The 15,368-nt window shown below is 32.2% G+C and overlaps 1 protein-coding gene across 1 annotated transcript in view; it reads left to right on the top strand.

The window, feature by feature from the left end:
- ABCA13 (ATP binding cassette subfamily A member 13) overlaps nt 1-15,368 on the top strand; it is a 504,928-nt gene that overhangs the window by 203,116 nt on the left and 286,444 nt on the right. Inside the window, exons 32-35 of the mRNA XM_031957225.1 lie at nt 3,606-3,720; nt 9,189-9,518; nt 11,419-11,488; nt 14,339-14,473. Coding sequence (XP_031813085.1) covers nt 3,606-3,720; nt 9,189-9,518; nt 11,419-11,488; nt 14,339-14,473 — 650 coding nt within the window. The remainder of the gene's footprint in view (nt 1-3,605; nt 3,721-9,188; nt 9,519-11,418; nt 11,489-14,338; nt 14,474-15,368) is intronic.

Here is a 15,368-nt window from a genome sequence, read left to right as displayed (position 1 = left end):
GTGGATTGCTCTCTCCATCACAAGTATTTTGGAGGCCTGAATCACCTCATTGTTGAAAAGAGCCAATACCATCACAGTTGATCATAACATCATCTTGTGTTGTCCTGTACAATAAAAAACTTGGTTTAAACTGAATCTGTTGCTCATTACCAGTGTGACATTGACCAAGTCACTTATTCCATCTGGGACTGATTTTCCTAATCTAGAAAATTAAAAATTGCTATATATTTAGTAGTACAGACCAAGTTCCAGTGATCTTATGCTAAACTTTAAAAATTACTTGAAAGAAATGAAAGACTTTTTAATCTTTAACTTGATCATGAGGCCAAGAATATTCAGTGGGAGAAGGACTTTGTCTATTTCTTCTCCCTGCTCTCTTTGATGTTTTTGCATTTTGCATCTTTGCATCTTAATTCAGATGGGTATTAAAAGTGCTTGATCTCTGGATATGCCATTTGTGTGCTTTGGAGAGGAAAAGAAAAGAAAGGAATAGAAGCTATAAATAAGAAATAATTCTATAGTTGAATTCTAGTTAGAAAAATTGGACTAATATTACCTAGTTTCATGTCAGCAAACAAATAATTCTCTAGTGATTTTTCCATGACAAGATGAAATATTAAATTTTACAGATATTTGTTAAGGATTTACTATGTGTACTATCTATGTTATATATTTGGGATTCAAAGAGAAAATGAAAAGTCCTTGCCCTGAAGAATTTTATTATAGTAGGAGCTGGGGGATAGGCAGCTAGATCATGTAATGGATAGAGCAATCATATTGAAGTCAAGAACACCTGAGTTCCTGAGTTCAAACCTGGCCTCTGATACTTAACATTTGCTAGATGGGCAAGTCACTAGGAGTGAGAACCTAATCAACAAGTAGTCAACAAGTATTTAATAAGCATCTCCGATGTATCAAGCTATATATGCTAGTGATACAGAGAGTAAAAAAATATTCTCTACTTTCAAGGAGCTAATGATCAAATGAATGGGACAAGTATTAAAATAATTATATACAAGAAAGATATATAGAGGATAAACTGGAGGGAGGCTCTAACATTGAGGGGGGTCATGAAAGGTTTCTTTAGAAGATGAGATTTCAGATGTGTCTAGAAGGTAGAAGGTGGTCAGGATAGTCAGGGTAGTCGGGGGGTAGAGATGCAGAGAGAGAGGAGGGTTGGGAAAGAGAGAGAGAAAAGAGAGACAGAGACACAGAGATAGAGAGACAGAGAGAAACATACAGAGAGAGAGAATGAATGAGAATTCTAGGATTAGGGGACAAAAATTAGGAACTGGAGGAATAGCAAGGAAGTTAGTGTTACTGGATCACAAAGTATATAAAGAGTAGTAAGATGTATGATTGGAGAGGTAAGAAAGATCCATTATGAACATCTTTAAAAGCTAGAGAATTTTATATTTGATCCTGTAGGTAAAAGGGAGTCACTGGGCTTATTTTCATTCTCTTTGTAGGAGCAACTTTAATCTATTTTTGTAGCTGTTCATATTTAACATTTGATTCTTTTATTTTTGTTTCACCTTCTGTGAAACTGTAAATTGTAAAAAAAATGTAAATTCATTTTGTTTTAAATGTTTCTTGAAGATGAAGTAAACAGATATTGTAAAACAAACCTAGGAGAAGAATTTTTAAATTTTTAAGTCAAAATTATGTTATAAAATTAAATTTAAAAGCAAAACAGATTGAGAGAATGATTAAGGGCTAACACAATAAATAACTTTGGTTAACTTTTACTATATCGAGAAAATGGGCAATATTACCTATTGAGATTATTTACCAAGTATTTTAGAAAAGAATTTATGATTCTTCAGAAAGTTGACCTTTGAAGAGAGAGGAAAATATTCTTGCCTGGTGTTTCCTTCCCTGTGTATGATATCATATCTACAATAAATGCTGTCATATTTGCTGATAATAATTATTTCCTATTTACTGGAATCTGGTTTCTGTGAGTATATGCACTGTGATAGGATTAATAGTCATCACTTTTGTTTGCACTTTATAAGATGTAAAGAAGTGACTAACAAATAGGCAAAATTTTCCAACCTCAAAAATAAACTAAGGATTAATTGTTTTAATTATATGGGTCATTTAAGTTTTATCACTATAGTATGTTGTATTGTTTTCAGAAGAACATATGGTTTGTATCAGTGTGGCACAACTGGATATTATTTATGATATTTTATGCATATGTATATTTACCTGCTCTAAAAACTATGTGAAAAATAACTTGTCAATTGATTAAAATACAAAAAAGTTCATAAAATGGAATAATCTAAAACATCCAAGTTTTCTCAAAATAAACCATGTCTTAGCTATTAGCTAAATATAGAAAATAATAAAAGCATAAACACTAGATACATAATAGAAATAGTAAAAATAATTACAATAATTATAATATTCATTGTGTTATTCACGTTTACTTTATAGTTTTCTAGAGCAAAAAGAGAAAAAAAGGGCTCTTTCTATTGAGACTTAATTTTTTCTTTTCATAATATAAATGAGAATAGAAGTTGTAGGAGATCTTTCCAGAGATACTCAGGAAATGTCACTTTGGAAATTCATAACGAATTTATAATGGCACATTAAAACTATGAAATGTTGTGATGTGTTACAGTGGAAGAATAAAGAAAAATGGGTTAATGTGAAATAAAAAAAAGAAAGATTATAGATTAAGAATTAGTTGATGACTTTCCAACAATGTCCAAAGGAAAAAAAAAAAAAACAGAAATTATGCTAGAGTGATAAAGGGTGATTTATATTTTAGCATAAATTATATTTGAAACTTTTTATTTCTATATTTAAACTCATAGAACCAACATCCTGAGCTGTATAGGCTGAATGGTAGCCTCTTTCCTTCAGACATAACAAATAATTTCAAATTCTCCCCCCTCCATACTGTTTTCTGCCATATCCTCTCTATTTCCCAGTTCTTTGCTTCAGCAATATAGAGAGGCGCCATGTTGCCACTGTTGAAGCATGAGTAAATTTCTGTTGTTTGGAGATTAGATATTGATGGTTATGGAAAGTAGAGAGAGGTCAGTGTATAGGATTATATTTTGCTACAAGCTAATGTGTTGTATTGGGGATACTGAGGAAGCATGAATTAGGTATTAATTAATAAGTTGTTCTTTTGGTTCTTAGTGTTTTAAACCATTGAGATAGTTGAAATTGCCTTATCTCTGATATTTAATTTCTATTTTAGAAAAAATTGAGAAGTCAAAAGAGTCAGATAAAAATGTCAGTTCTTCCTCTTTGTTGCACATGTGACCTGGAAACCCCCTTTTTCTTTTCTTTATATTTCCAATATTTGTAAGTGTGCATGGTATACAGTAAGTGCTTAATATTTTTTTATTTTACTGGATATTGGTGTTCTAGGGTAGTTTTTGGAACCATTTTCATAACATTTTTTACATTTAAAATGTTATGAAAATGGTTCCAAAATACATAGGATTACAAGAGAAACACTTTATATTGAAGCACAGTTATCAACTTTTTAAAGGTCAGGAATAAGTAACATGTACACCTACATTAAAGGGTTCTTGTCAGTTAGTTCTGACTATTGATACTTGTGGCATTTCTTTTGTTTACAGATTCTTGAACAATGTTGGCTTTTTCTTTCCTTTGATAATGATGTTGACATGGATGGTATCTGTAGCCAGTATGGTCCGAAAGCTGGTTTATGAAAGAGAGATTCGTCTTGAAGAGGTATCAATATTTAACCATAAATGGAGAAGTGTTTAGTAAGACAATACTATCTTTGGGGTTGAAGAAACAGGATTTGAATTTTGGTGCTGATAACTTCTACCTGTATGAACATGGGAAAATTTTTTTTTGACCACTTTGTGTCTTGATTTTGTTATCTGGAAAATGAAAGTATTGCGATTGATAATCTCTTACAATCTTTTGCAATTCTAAATTCCATCATCCTATTAATATTAATAGTGGTCCATGGAGGCTAATTAGCAGGGGGGGAAAAAACAACCTATTGGTTTGAGATCTAATTCTGATAACTAGCTGAGACTATCTGGGCATGTCACACTGAGCATTGGCTTCCTCATCTGTAAAATGGGAATAATAATACTTACACTTATTCCTCATAAGAATATTGTGAGGAAATAGTTTTGTAAACCTAAAAGTAGAGTAGAAAAGAGTGTTGCTGAATTAAATGCACCTGATTTGTATACATTGTAGTCTCTGGATTTCTGATTTAGAGTCTTGTTGTCAAGTCAGATTCTCAGGAAAACTGCCTTAGGTTTTCCTTACCCACTGTTAAGTTGTGTCTTAACCCCTGTTGGCACATAAAAAAGGCTTTTTTCTTTAGAGATTAAGGAGTACTGACAGAGGAGGGAGACAATGGAATAAACATCTAGCTTTCTTTCCTTGAGAATGTTGCTCCCTCAGCAAATTCTCAAAAGTTTCTCAAAAGAATAGAAGGGCAGAATTGGAAACAAAACAGTCTGTTAGATACGTAGCTTTTAGCATTTCTATTGAGATAGGAGATTTGGTTTTCCTCATCTGATCTTGCTGCATTTCATGAAGTGAAATAGTAGTTTTAAGAAAAAAAATATTCACTTCCTTATATACCTAGAAAGGAGCTACATCAGAGTCTAATCATCCACCATTATGGTTTTACTGAGCCAGAAGGAAGACATGATTCATTCATTTCAAAGATGATGATATAAAAGCTGTGATTTGTCAAGGTGATCAGGTAACAAAACACATACAAAGTGTGCTACATACATGATCTCACTTGAATTTTACAATAGTCCTGTGAGATAATACCATAAGGATATTCTCCCCAGAAGAGAGGATATATAAATAACTATTTATTTATTTTAAAGTTAAATAGAAAATAGGAAAAAAAAAACCTTGCTATATGCAGAGCAGAACATAAGAGAAGATTCAAAATATAAAGCAATACATTTCCATTTTAAGAAAGCCTATATATGCATTTTGTTCATAACTGTCCATAGTTTCTTTGCTTCTTTGTAGGTTTTCTTTTGTTTTCTGCTGTGCACTTTTTACTTTAATCTTTTTATCCTATTCTCTTCTTTCCCCTAAGAAGTTCCTCTTTCTAGATATATAAATACACATGTATATACATATACACATACATATACATATATATCTATAGTCATAATACATATATACACTTATACATTCATATACATCCATGTAAAACCACATTATGTTTGTTTGTCTTCTGTTTCTCTGACTGGACAGCCTCTTTCTTTGTAAGTTCAAGTTTTTCCATATTTTTCTTTTTCTGCCAACTTATTATTTCCTACACTGTAGCAATATTCTGACATTATACTGTCTAGTTGTTTAAATAGTCTAAAATAATATTGATTAATATGGCTGACATATAGTAATTTCCTATTTTTTCTCTTGATTTTAGTTTTAATTTTGTGAGATCACTACTAACCCTACTTTTTTTGCTTACAAATTCTAATCCTGTTCTTTATTTTGTTTGTATGAATTTCTTACTTTCTATCCCTCCTGACTCCTCCACTTTATTTCTACCAGTTATCTTGCTTTCCTCTTACTTAATATCTTCTTCCTCCAAGAATTCCTTCCTTATCCTCCCCCCCATTTCTTTTTATTCCATCCCCATTAATCTACACTTTATCCCACTTTGTTAATTTATATATTGTTCTATTCATCTCCCCCATTCCATTCCTTTTCATTTCTTTGTACATTTAGAAGACTTTTATTCCCTTCTAAATGTATATTATTCTCTTTAATCCTCATCTAATATGAGTAAGATTACATCTAAAAGTCCCTCTCTTATGATCTTCACCCTCCCTATTCCCTTACCAACTTATTTCTTTTTGAATCTAGAAGATTTTTATACCCTTCCTTCTTTAAACATTCCTGATGAGAATAGGAATCCAGAATATCAGCCCTCCTCCCCCATCTAATTTCTCAATGGCAGTTCTTCCTTGTACACCTCATTTATTTAAGATAATTATTCTTTTTTAGCTTTTCCTACATGGTTTTGCTTTTTAGAATTATAATATACTTATCTCTATTCTAACCTTTCTTTTGAAGTACTCAATTACTAATGATAATCTTATGGAATAAGATTACATATGGAATGGTAATTAGAATTGGATAGCAGGACATCAGTGAAGTCATACGAGACCAGAAATAATAGAACAGGATATAAAGGATGAAAAAATAGGAAAATCTGAGACAGTTCATAAGAAAAACATAGGTCTGAAGAACAGATTAAGAAATGAAAATATAAGAATAATTGCACTACCTAAAAGCTACAATCAAAAAAGGAATTTTGATATAATACAAAAAATAATTAAAGAAAATTGTCCTTAAGTGTTAGAACAAGAAGGGAAAATAGAAATAGAAAAAAAAAATCATCAATCATTACTTGAAAAAGATTCCACAAGAAAACCCCATAGGAACATCATTGCTATATTTCAAAACTTTCAGACCAAAGAGAAAAATTTACAAGCAGCAGCAGCAACAACCACCACTACTCCTCTACAACCACACCATCACCATCTAACACAACAAACAATTCAAATATGCTGGAGCCACAATTAGAATCACACAAGACCTATCATTGGCTATAATAAAAGACCATAAGTCTTAGAATACTATATGTGACAGATCAAAAAAACTAGTTTGTGGCTGAAAATATATTCAGCAAAATTAACCATATTTGCGACCCCCCCCCCCAAAAAAAAAAAATGAATTGCCAGACTTTCAGGATCTTATTGCAAAAAATCCCCTGAACTTAGTAGAAAATTGACATATAAGAAATATAAGGTAAATATCAAAGACTAATTTCAAGAGATTTAATAAGGACAAACTTTATATTTTATACATGGAAATGTAAACCATATGTCTAAGATTGTCAGTAATTGGATAGTTCAAAAAGAATTGGATTAGAGCTGAGTATACTGTGACTTTAAAAAAGGAAAAATCATGTAGGAAAAGGGAAAAAAAAAGCAGTAATTATGTCATAGAAATAAGGAGTAAGAACAAGTATTGGCCCAGAGATATCTGAAATCCTACTCACATCAGGAATGCATTAGAAAGGGAACTACATACACACACACACACACACACACACACACACACACACAGACATATAAATGTATATACAAGCATATAAAAGAGTATAAACTCTTTAAAATTTATTGAGAAATAAGAGAGGGAAGGAATAGGAATAGGATAAGCTAAAGTGTATATCTTAATATATATATTATATAATCATATATATGATTACATATAATATATATATACATATAATATACATAATATAAGCTAGAGGGGTGTACATCTTAATGTGAATGGAATTAAGAGGGAGGGAATAATAATTGCTACTCTTGCTTATCTTAATGTGAATGGAATAAAGAGGGAGGGAAAGGCCTGGGCCAGGATCCCTCCCAATATTATATCCCTCCCTTATACAACCCCACCCCACCCAGGCCTTTCCCTCCCTCTTTATTCCATTCACATTAAGATAAGCAAGAGTAGTAATCATTGATCTCAAACACAATTAAAGTTAAGATAGATTAATCAAAAGAGAAAATTAAGGAAATAGTTATATATCAGGCATATTAGACTATTTATTAGTCTATTTTAGGCTTTTCAAAATAATTAGATAGTATAAGGTTGGAATGTTGTCATTGCATAGGAAAAGATGAATTGGTTAAGAGAAACAGGACAAACAAGCCTTACATAGGTTTATTTGAGTGTATATATGTGTATTTGTATGTGATTATAGGTATCTATATATGTGCATGTATGCATATATGCACATATATGTATGTATGCATGCATAAATATATCTGCTTAATTGTAGACTTCTTGGGGAGGAGGGAGGAAAAAAGTGGGAAAAGAAGAAAGTAAAAAGTGAGCATCAGACAGCAAAAGAAAACCTACAAGGAAGCAAAGAAAAGATGGACAGTACTGAATACAATGTGTTCTATTATTATATATACTTTCTTGGAATGGAAACTTATTGTTATATATTTTGAATTTTTTTATGTTATGCTGTGAGTGTGACAGGTTTTTTTCTGTTTTTTTTTCCCCCTATTTTTTCTAATTTGTATTTGTTTTAAATAAATACATACATAAAAAAAAAAATCCCAAACCCCATAAACTCTTTGTCTTTATTGTGTCCCTTATAATTAATCTTTGATGGTTATGTTATTTTTTTATTTTATATGTCAAATTTTCTATTATTTTCAGGTCTTTTTGCAACAAAATCCTGATATTTGATAATTCATTGACTGTTTATTCGTTTATTCCCTTCTTCCCCTCCCCCCCATTCAGGATTATGCTTAACTTTGCTCCGTGTAATTTTTTCAGCTGCTTTCTTGCTATTACTTGCTTTCTACACAACTATAGATACTTAAATTGTGTAACTCCTGTGTTTGTTTAAAATATTTTAAAAGGGCATTTAGAATTTACCTCTCAAATTATATCATTTATTTCTTGAGGGCATAAGCTAGATTTTATTTTTCTTAGTATATTCTATACTGAATGTAGTACAGTGCTTTGTATACAGCAGATACTTAAATTTTTTTTTTAATTTATCCTTTTTATTTCCCTTATGGTAAACAAATTCAGAGAGAACAAAATAAATTGGATTTGGAGAAATTTTAATTTTAATTAATTAATTTCATTCCTTTTATGTGTTTTCCTAGTGATAAAAGGGAGGTTTCCTATTTTTGCTTCAAAATTGGAATACATTGTTTTTTTTTTTAAGAGGGAATCTGTGTTTGATATATACACTCTTTGGCCCTTCACTCTTCTCTTCTTTGGCCATATTAAAAAAATCCCCCTAAGTCAACCAAAAACAACATTAAAAGAATGATTTATTGACTTGCCTTTTCACCAAATTCTGATTTTCGTCCCAGTTTTTCTGGTAAAGAAGCTTAGTATTTTTTTCCCCCATGCCTGAAGGGATAGCAGAGAGCAAGAGAGCATCTTGCTCAGTCTATTTAAAAAGTGAGAAGATTGAAAACTATACAGGTTAAATGATTTTCCTAAAATTGATTTAGCTATGTGGAAGCAGAGCTGGGATTAAAAGCCACCTGGACCAGTTCTGACATTGGTGTCTTTCTGTTTAGTAACTGTTTTATTCTTTCTCATTTTTTTTTTCATGGTAAATGGTAATTTAGTATTCTTTCTTTTAATAGTATATGAAGATGATGGGTGTTCACCCTATTGTTCATTTCCTCGCCTGGTTTCTGGAAAATATCATTATGATTGTTATAAGCAGCTGTGCTCTGGCCATCATCCTAAAAACAAGCGGCATCTTTGCACATAGCAATGCTTTCATCATTTTCCTCTTCCTTCTGGACTTCGGAATTTCAATCGTCATGCTAAGCTTCTTACTCAGTGCATTTTTCAGCAGTGCCAATACTGCAGCCCTGTGTACCAGTTTAGTGTATATGATCAGCTTTTTGCCTTATATAGTTCTCTTGGTTCTACACAATCAATTAAGTTTTGCTATTGAAACAGTTCTGGTAAGTCATGGCTCCATGTTTTACTTCTCCCCTTTCTCATCAAAATAGAACAACAAACTTGATCTGTCAGTTTAGTCATTTGTAGGAGTACTTCAGGAGACATAATAAGATATAGTAATTAGAAGACTGGCTTATTGTTAAAAAGATCTGGGCTTAACGTCTGTCTCTGACTCCTCATATTAGCTGTTTAGTCATGGAATAAGTCCCTTAATGTCTCCGACTCCAGACAACTCTCTTAAGGCGATAAATTGGAAAACAGTTGCTGATCCAAATGGATGGACGAAATTTCTACACTGGGAGTTCCCTACTTGGATGGATTTATAGGTGGTGCCAAAAAATCGATGACAACAATAAAAACCTTTTAAAGGTCTCCTTTTCATTATTCTGCTCATAGATCCAAGCCTGGCAGCTATGACTCTCTGAGATTACAATGATTTTGCAGGGTGACAGCCTGTTGAATGTTGCCATTATTAATGTAATAGAGGATACTGCATGAAAACACTCTGGAAACTCAGCAGCATCTGAAAGAAAACATTAAGCTGTAGGATATTAGCTTTTATTTTTAAATGAAACGAAAAGATATTTCTAAAGCTATTTATAAGCATTCTGTTGAAGTAGTTGTGAATCATATCATGATAATGGGAGTGGCCCATGTCAAAATCATTCATTTAAAATGTGTCTACTGAAAAAATTATTTCTCTTCAGATATTTATATGACTTCTCTTTTTTTCTAAAATCACCTTGCTTTTAAAAAAAAGGAAAGGGAGAAATCAAATAGAAAAGGGAAAAGGAGAGAAAAGAAAGAAAAAAAGAAGGAAAGAAAGGAAGAAAATTAATGTATATTAGACTAGCAGTCATATGAAAAAGCATTGCAGAGAATCATTTGTACTTAAATGAAGGAATGTGAACTTTTGGATAGAGTGCTGGTTTCGCAATAAAAAAGAGGAGGTTCAAATCCCATATCTGATAATTATTAGTCATGTGATCCTCATTAAGCCATAATCTCTGTGTAACTCAGGTAACTTTTGAGAACTATCTAGTGAATCTTCTCTGCATGTTTCCCTAGGATGATTGTTTTGGTGCAATTAATTAAAATCATGACTCCCAACACATTTTATTACTTCACACTGGAGTTTGGACCATCTGCTGTTAAAATAATAGCAATACCTTTCTATTTATTAACTAGGTGTATTAAATGGTATTCAGGAGAAATAGAAAAATGATAAAATATTTGGCAAAGAAAACACAAAGCATATTATTATTTAAAATTCAATCTACATAACTTTCTTTCCTCTATATATGACAAGATTTTAAGGATTTTATTCATCTTTTTTTGGGTCTACTTTTATCTTTAATTAAAAGACTAAACTAATCATCTACTTTTGATAACACTGTATTCTTCAGCTTGAAATGCCTTTTGTCTTTTCCATTGTAGTAAAGTATATTTGCCCTTTCTAGTGGATAAAATATTATTTCTCTACAATAGAATTCCTTTTTAGTGGATAGTATTCTATTCATTCCATTATTCTGCCTCTAGTGAGCTCCAGGGCATTCACTTATTAAAAAAAGAGGCACTTTATTCTCTTTTCTGCTGATATATTTTATGTATTTTCAACATGTAGTACATTGAATTTATGACACTTCAAGCACTGCAGAAGAGTGAAATAATTCCTTTTAACATTAATAACTAACTTGTTATCACTCTTTTAAAAAATTGGTTGGCATTCTGTTAAATTTTTCAGTTTCAGAAATTTAAATAGTAGCCCAGAGCAACTGTTTGGTACATCTGAATGTGAATAGTTTGCTGTTTCTCAAGCTGAATTTATTCTTGGACCTGCTCTTTTATTCAATGAAAACCCTAATGTGTCTCTTTTCATCTTTTTTCTATCAATTGGTACAGTGTTTTCTATCTACAACTGCCTTTGGTCAAGGTGTATTTTTCATTACGTTCTTAGAAGGACAAGAGGCAGGTAAGAGGATGGATTTTTCCTAAAGTGTCTTTTGATGAATAAGGTTTAAAAATAATAATTTTTGGAAATGTAGAAGTTTTAATATAGTCTATAAGATTTAGTTTAAAAAAAAAAGAGAGAGACTAATCATTTACTAATGATTAGGCTTTAAAATGGCCTTTCCCTCCTCCTCCCCCCTTACTGCAGTTTATTGTTTCCTATTTCTTTTGCCTTTGGTAAAAGTGAAAACATATTATCTCTATTGTCCCTTATGTTTTGCTTTATGCTATCTTTAATTTTATATTTTCCTCTCTTTTGTTCTTCCATTTTATAAACATCTTTCCTCTTTCTCCTCATTTTTGTGTTGATATTGTTGTCAACAAAGACTCCTTAGAGATTTTTAGATCTATGGAAACAATCTGGTTTTTCTGCATCAAGACAAATAGGGAGTTATATGAATAATTTTGCAAATGACCATTGTTAGTTCCTATTCTGGTTGTGGTGAAGAGGGCATGAAGAATGAGCTCATATTTCCTTTTCTCCTTTACCCACCAGTTTCTCTCTTCATTTCCTTTTTCTTTGTTTTTCTCCTACCTTCTCTGAGTTGGGGCCATATATTGCTTGGAACTGAGCTTGGCTAACAGTGATTATGACAAGACAAATGTAAAGTGTATATATATATATATGGGAGTGAGGGTGCTTGGTCCAATACTCCTACAACTCTTGTGGAGAGAGAGATTCAGAAATAGCAATTCAGAGCTAAAGGAGCCTCCTCATTCTTTTCTTCCAGACCTAAAGTGTTCAAGTGTCTAAGATAAAACTTGAAACTTACTTAAGATGCAAGCAGATGTATAGATATGTCATACTTTATTCTTTAAGATTGCCCTAGAGAAAGTAGTATAAATATAAAAAAAGATAAGAAACTTGAATTTTACCTCTCTATAGAGTATCTCTCTCTCTCTCTTATCTATATATCTATGTGTGTATCTGTCTTCTCTCTTTCTCTTTCTCTTACATACATATCCACACACACACACAGAGAAAGATTGCGAAATGCATTGATGTTAGGTATAGCTACATTGATTCAATCATATATTTTTGAAATATTAAAACAAAAGGAGACATTCATCATATATTTATAGAATTGTGCTTATATTCATATAATATCTCAAAATGATGAAAATGTGAGAACTAGTTTCTATTTTTTTTTTTTTTTTTGTGATCTAGAGATCAAGGGAGGAAGGAATACAGTGAACAAGCATTTTTCAGCACCTACTATGTGCCAGATACTGCCTCCCTTTCATTATCCACATTCATTGTGGCAAACTGTTACCTTTCTCTTTGTCTCCCTAGTGCACTCACAAGCTACAAGTATGGCAGATAATTTTACTGAAAATCTGAAATTGACAAAAATTAACTCTAAAACCATTCTTGTGTTTTTCAAAATTCTCAGTACCATGACTCATATTGCCTTTCCCCTCTGCTTCACAGAAATGGTAGCTGTATGTTAATTGTTCTACTTGAGTCCTTGATCCTATTTTCTTCTGTGATCTCTAGGACTTTGCTCCAGCAATAATTTTCTTTTTCTCTCTTCTATCTATCTTTCTTTCTCTCTCTAATTTTGTGATTTTCAATAGCAGTCTCCAATCTGGCTCTAGGAATAATCAGGCAATTACATTTGAAAAAAAGCCTTCTTTTGACCCTTAAGGACTATCTATTGATCAATCATACTAATTCTCTCCTATTCATTGTCAACATCTGGACAGTATTGTCTCTTTTTGCCTTTACCTCCCCATTATTCACTATTTCCTCAATACTTTCTAAACCCTTCCACCCCACTCCCTGCTACTCTCAATTAATCTATGATAGCCAAATCAAAAGCTGCTCTTTCCATGGCAGATTCTCTTGATCTGTCTGCAGAATATGACATTGAGCCCTTTCTCTTGGATATTCTTTCCCCCATCATTTCAGAGATATGATGATCTGTTCTATCTTTGTCAGAGTACTATATCTCCTTTACTGGTCTCTCATCTTCTGCCTGCTTTCTTTAAGTGACAAGGTTTTGCCCTCTATGCTAGTCACTTTGATGCCCTCTGTTGGGTGTCATGTTAACTTTTGATGTTTTGAAACCATCAGGTTGTCTCTAGATTACTTTTTTTTAGCCCCTCCCTTATTTCTGAGTTTCTGTTCTGCTCATTTACTTGACTACAGGGCAGCTCTTTATCTGAATATCTCTCTAACACAGAACCTCAAAATTAGTATATCCCATACAAATCTAGTTACTCGGTCACCAAAATTTTCTCCTCTTTCTCACTCCACTCTTTGACTTCTATCTCATCTTCAAAATATCTCTTGAATCTTTACTCTCTTCTCTATTCCTACTATTGGCACACAAATTAAAGCTCATAGTAACATCTGCCTGGACTTTTGTCATAGTCTCCTAGATATTCTTCTTACTTCTCTCTTACTCTTCACATGTTTTCCTTCATGCCCCTTCAAAACTTCCATTCCTTATTCTTATATCTGGTTATTTCATACTCAGAAATTTTCAGTGGTTCCCTCTTGCTAGAAGAAAGTTCAGATTCCATTGTCTATCATTCAAGATCTTCCATTTTCTAGTGCCATTCCAGCTTTCCTCTAGGCAATTTTCACTCTAGTCAAATTGAACTTCTTTTTCCCAAAACCATTCTGTACAATTAGTTTTTTTAAGATTTATTATTTACTGAACTTTCTTCAAGGGGTTTAATGTTGATCTAACTTTTCTCTTGAAAAATTCTTATCAACATTCCTTTTGTTTAGCTCTGTTTAGAACAACAGTATAGATGAGTTTAAGTTGTCAAATGTGGCTCTAATCTTTTTCTTTATTACTAGGGATTCAGTGGAACAATATGTATCAATATCTTGAACAAGAAGGAGATATGACATTTGGCTGGGTTTGCTGGATGATTCTCTTTGACTCAATGGCATATTTTATATGTGGATGGTACTTCAGTAATTTGATTCCTGGTAAGAATTCTGAGACCTTAAAACAAAACTGATCTTTAAAGATACAAGTCAGTGAAATTAAAAATAATCAATTCTCTTTTGTTATTTTAAAGGAAAGATTACAGGAAGCAAAATTTAAAAATAAGATAATAGTTAAATATACTAAGGAAGATTTAAAAACTGAGTATGGCGGAATTTATACAGAACCATTAATAAAAATATCAGCTAAAACTCTTTGGGAAACTATATATACATATGCATATATATTTATAGTAATAAGAGAGATATTTTCAGTAGCAGAATAACATTTTCAAAAGATTTTTAAACATTTTTACTTTCCTTTATGTTAGTAGTTAGTTTTTGTTCGCATATCACCTAATCATGTTATATTTGTGATTGTTAAATCATACATGCTTTTGGAATGATGAGTGATGAGAAAGTATCAGAACACCAGATAGCCCAATACATAGACACATATACAGTATACATATATATACATAAACTATTTTTCCCCTGGAAAACAAGCCAACGTGGTGATCTTTGTTCCAAGCCTCATAGGCTTACCTGGGACCTACTCTCAATGAACAATCCCAATTGCCCAATAACTACAATTGTCCGGCCTAGATACAGCTAATGATCCCAGGACCAGAAACATCTTCTTCCTTAAATATGTCGGGTTACTTCCTTCCACCTGCTGCCTTAATGTCTGCATAATATAAGAGCGCTGGGCTAGCATGACTACTTCTCCCCACCTCAATGCTGACTGAGTTAGTATCTTCCCTTGGCCCATTTTTTTTTCCCAGAAAGAGTGCTAACATTATTCATCCTGCCTGAGTCTAGGGGAATTAATTGTAATTAAAATGCAAATATGTTAGAAGTGAAGTTCCTTTAACATGCTGATCCTATACCTGGGGAC

This window comes from Sarcophilus harrisii, chromosome 1 (genome assembly GCF_902635505.1).
Source record: "Sarcophilus harrisii chromosome 1, mSarHar1.11, whole genome shotgun sequence".
Classification (NCBI taxonomy): domain Eukaryota; kingdom Metazoa; phylum Chordata; class Mammalia; order Dasyuromorphia; family Dasyuridae; genus Sarcophilus; species Sarcophilus harrisii.
The sequence above is the reverse complement of the archived record's forward strand: the minus strand, read 5'-3'. Positions and strand labels throughout refer to the sequence as shown.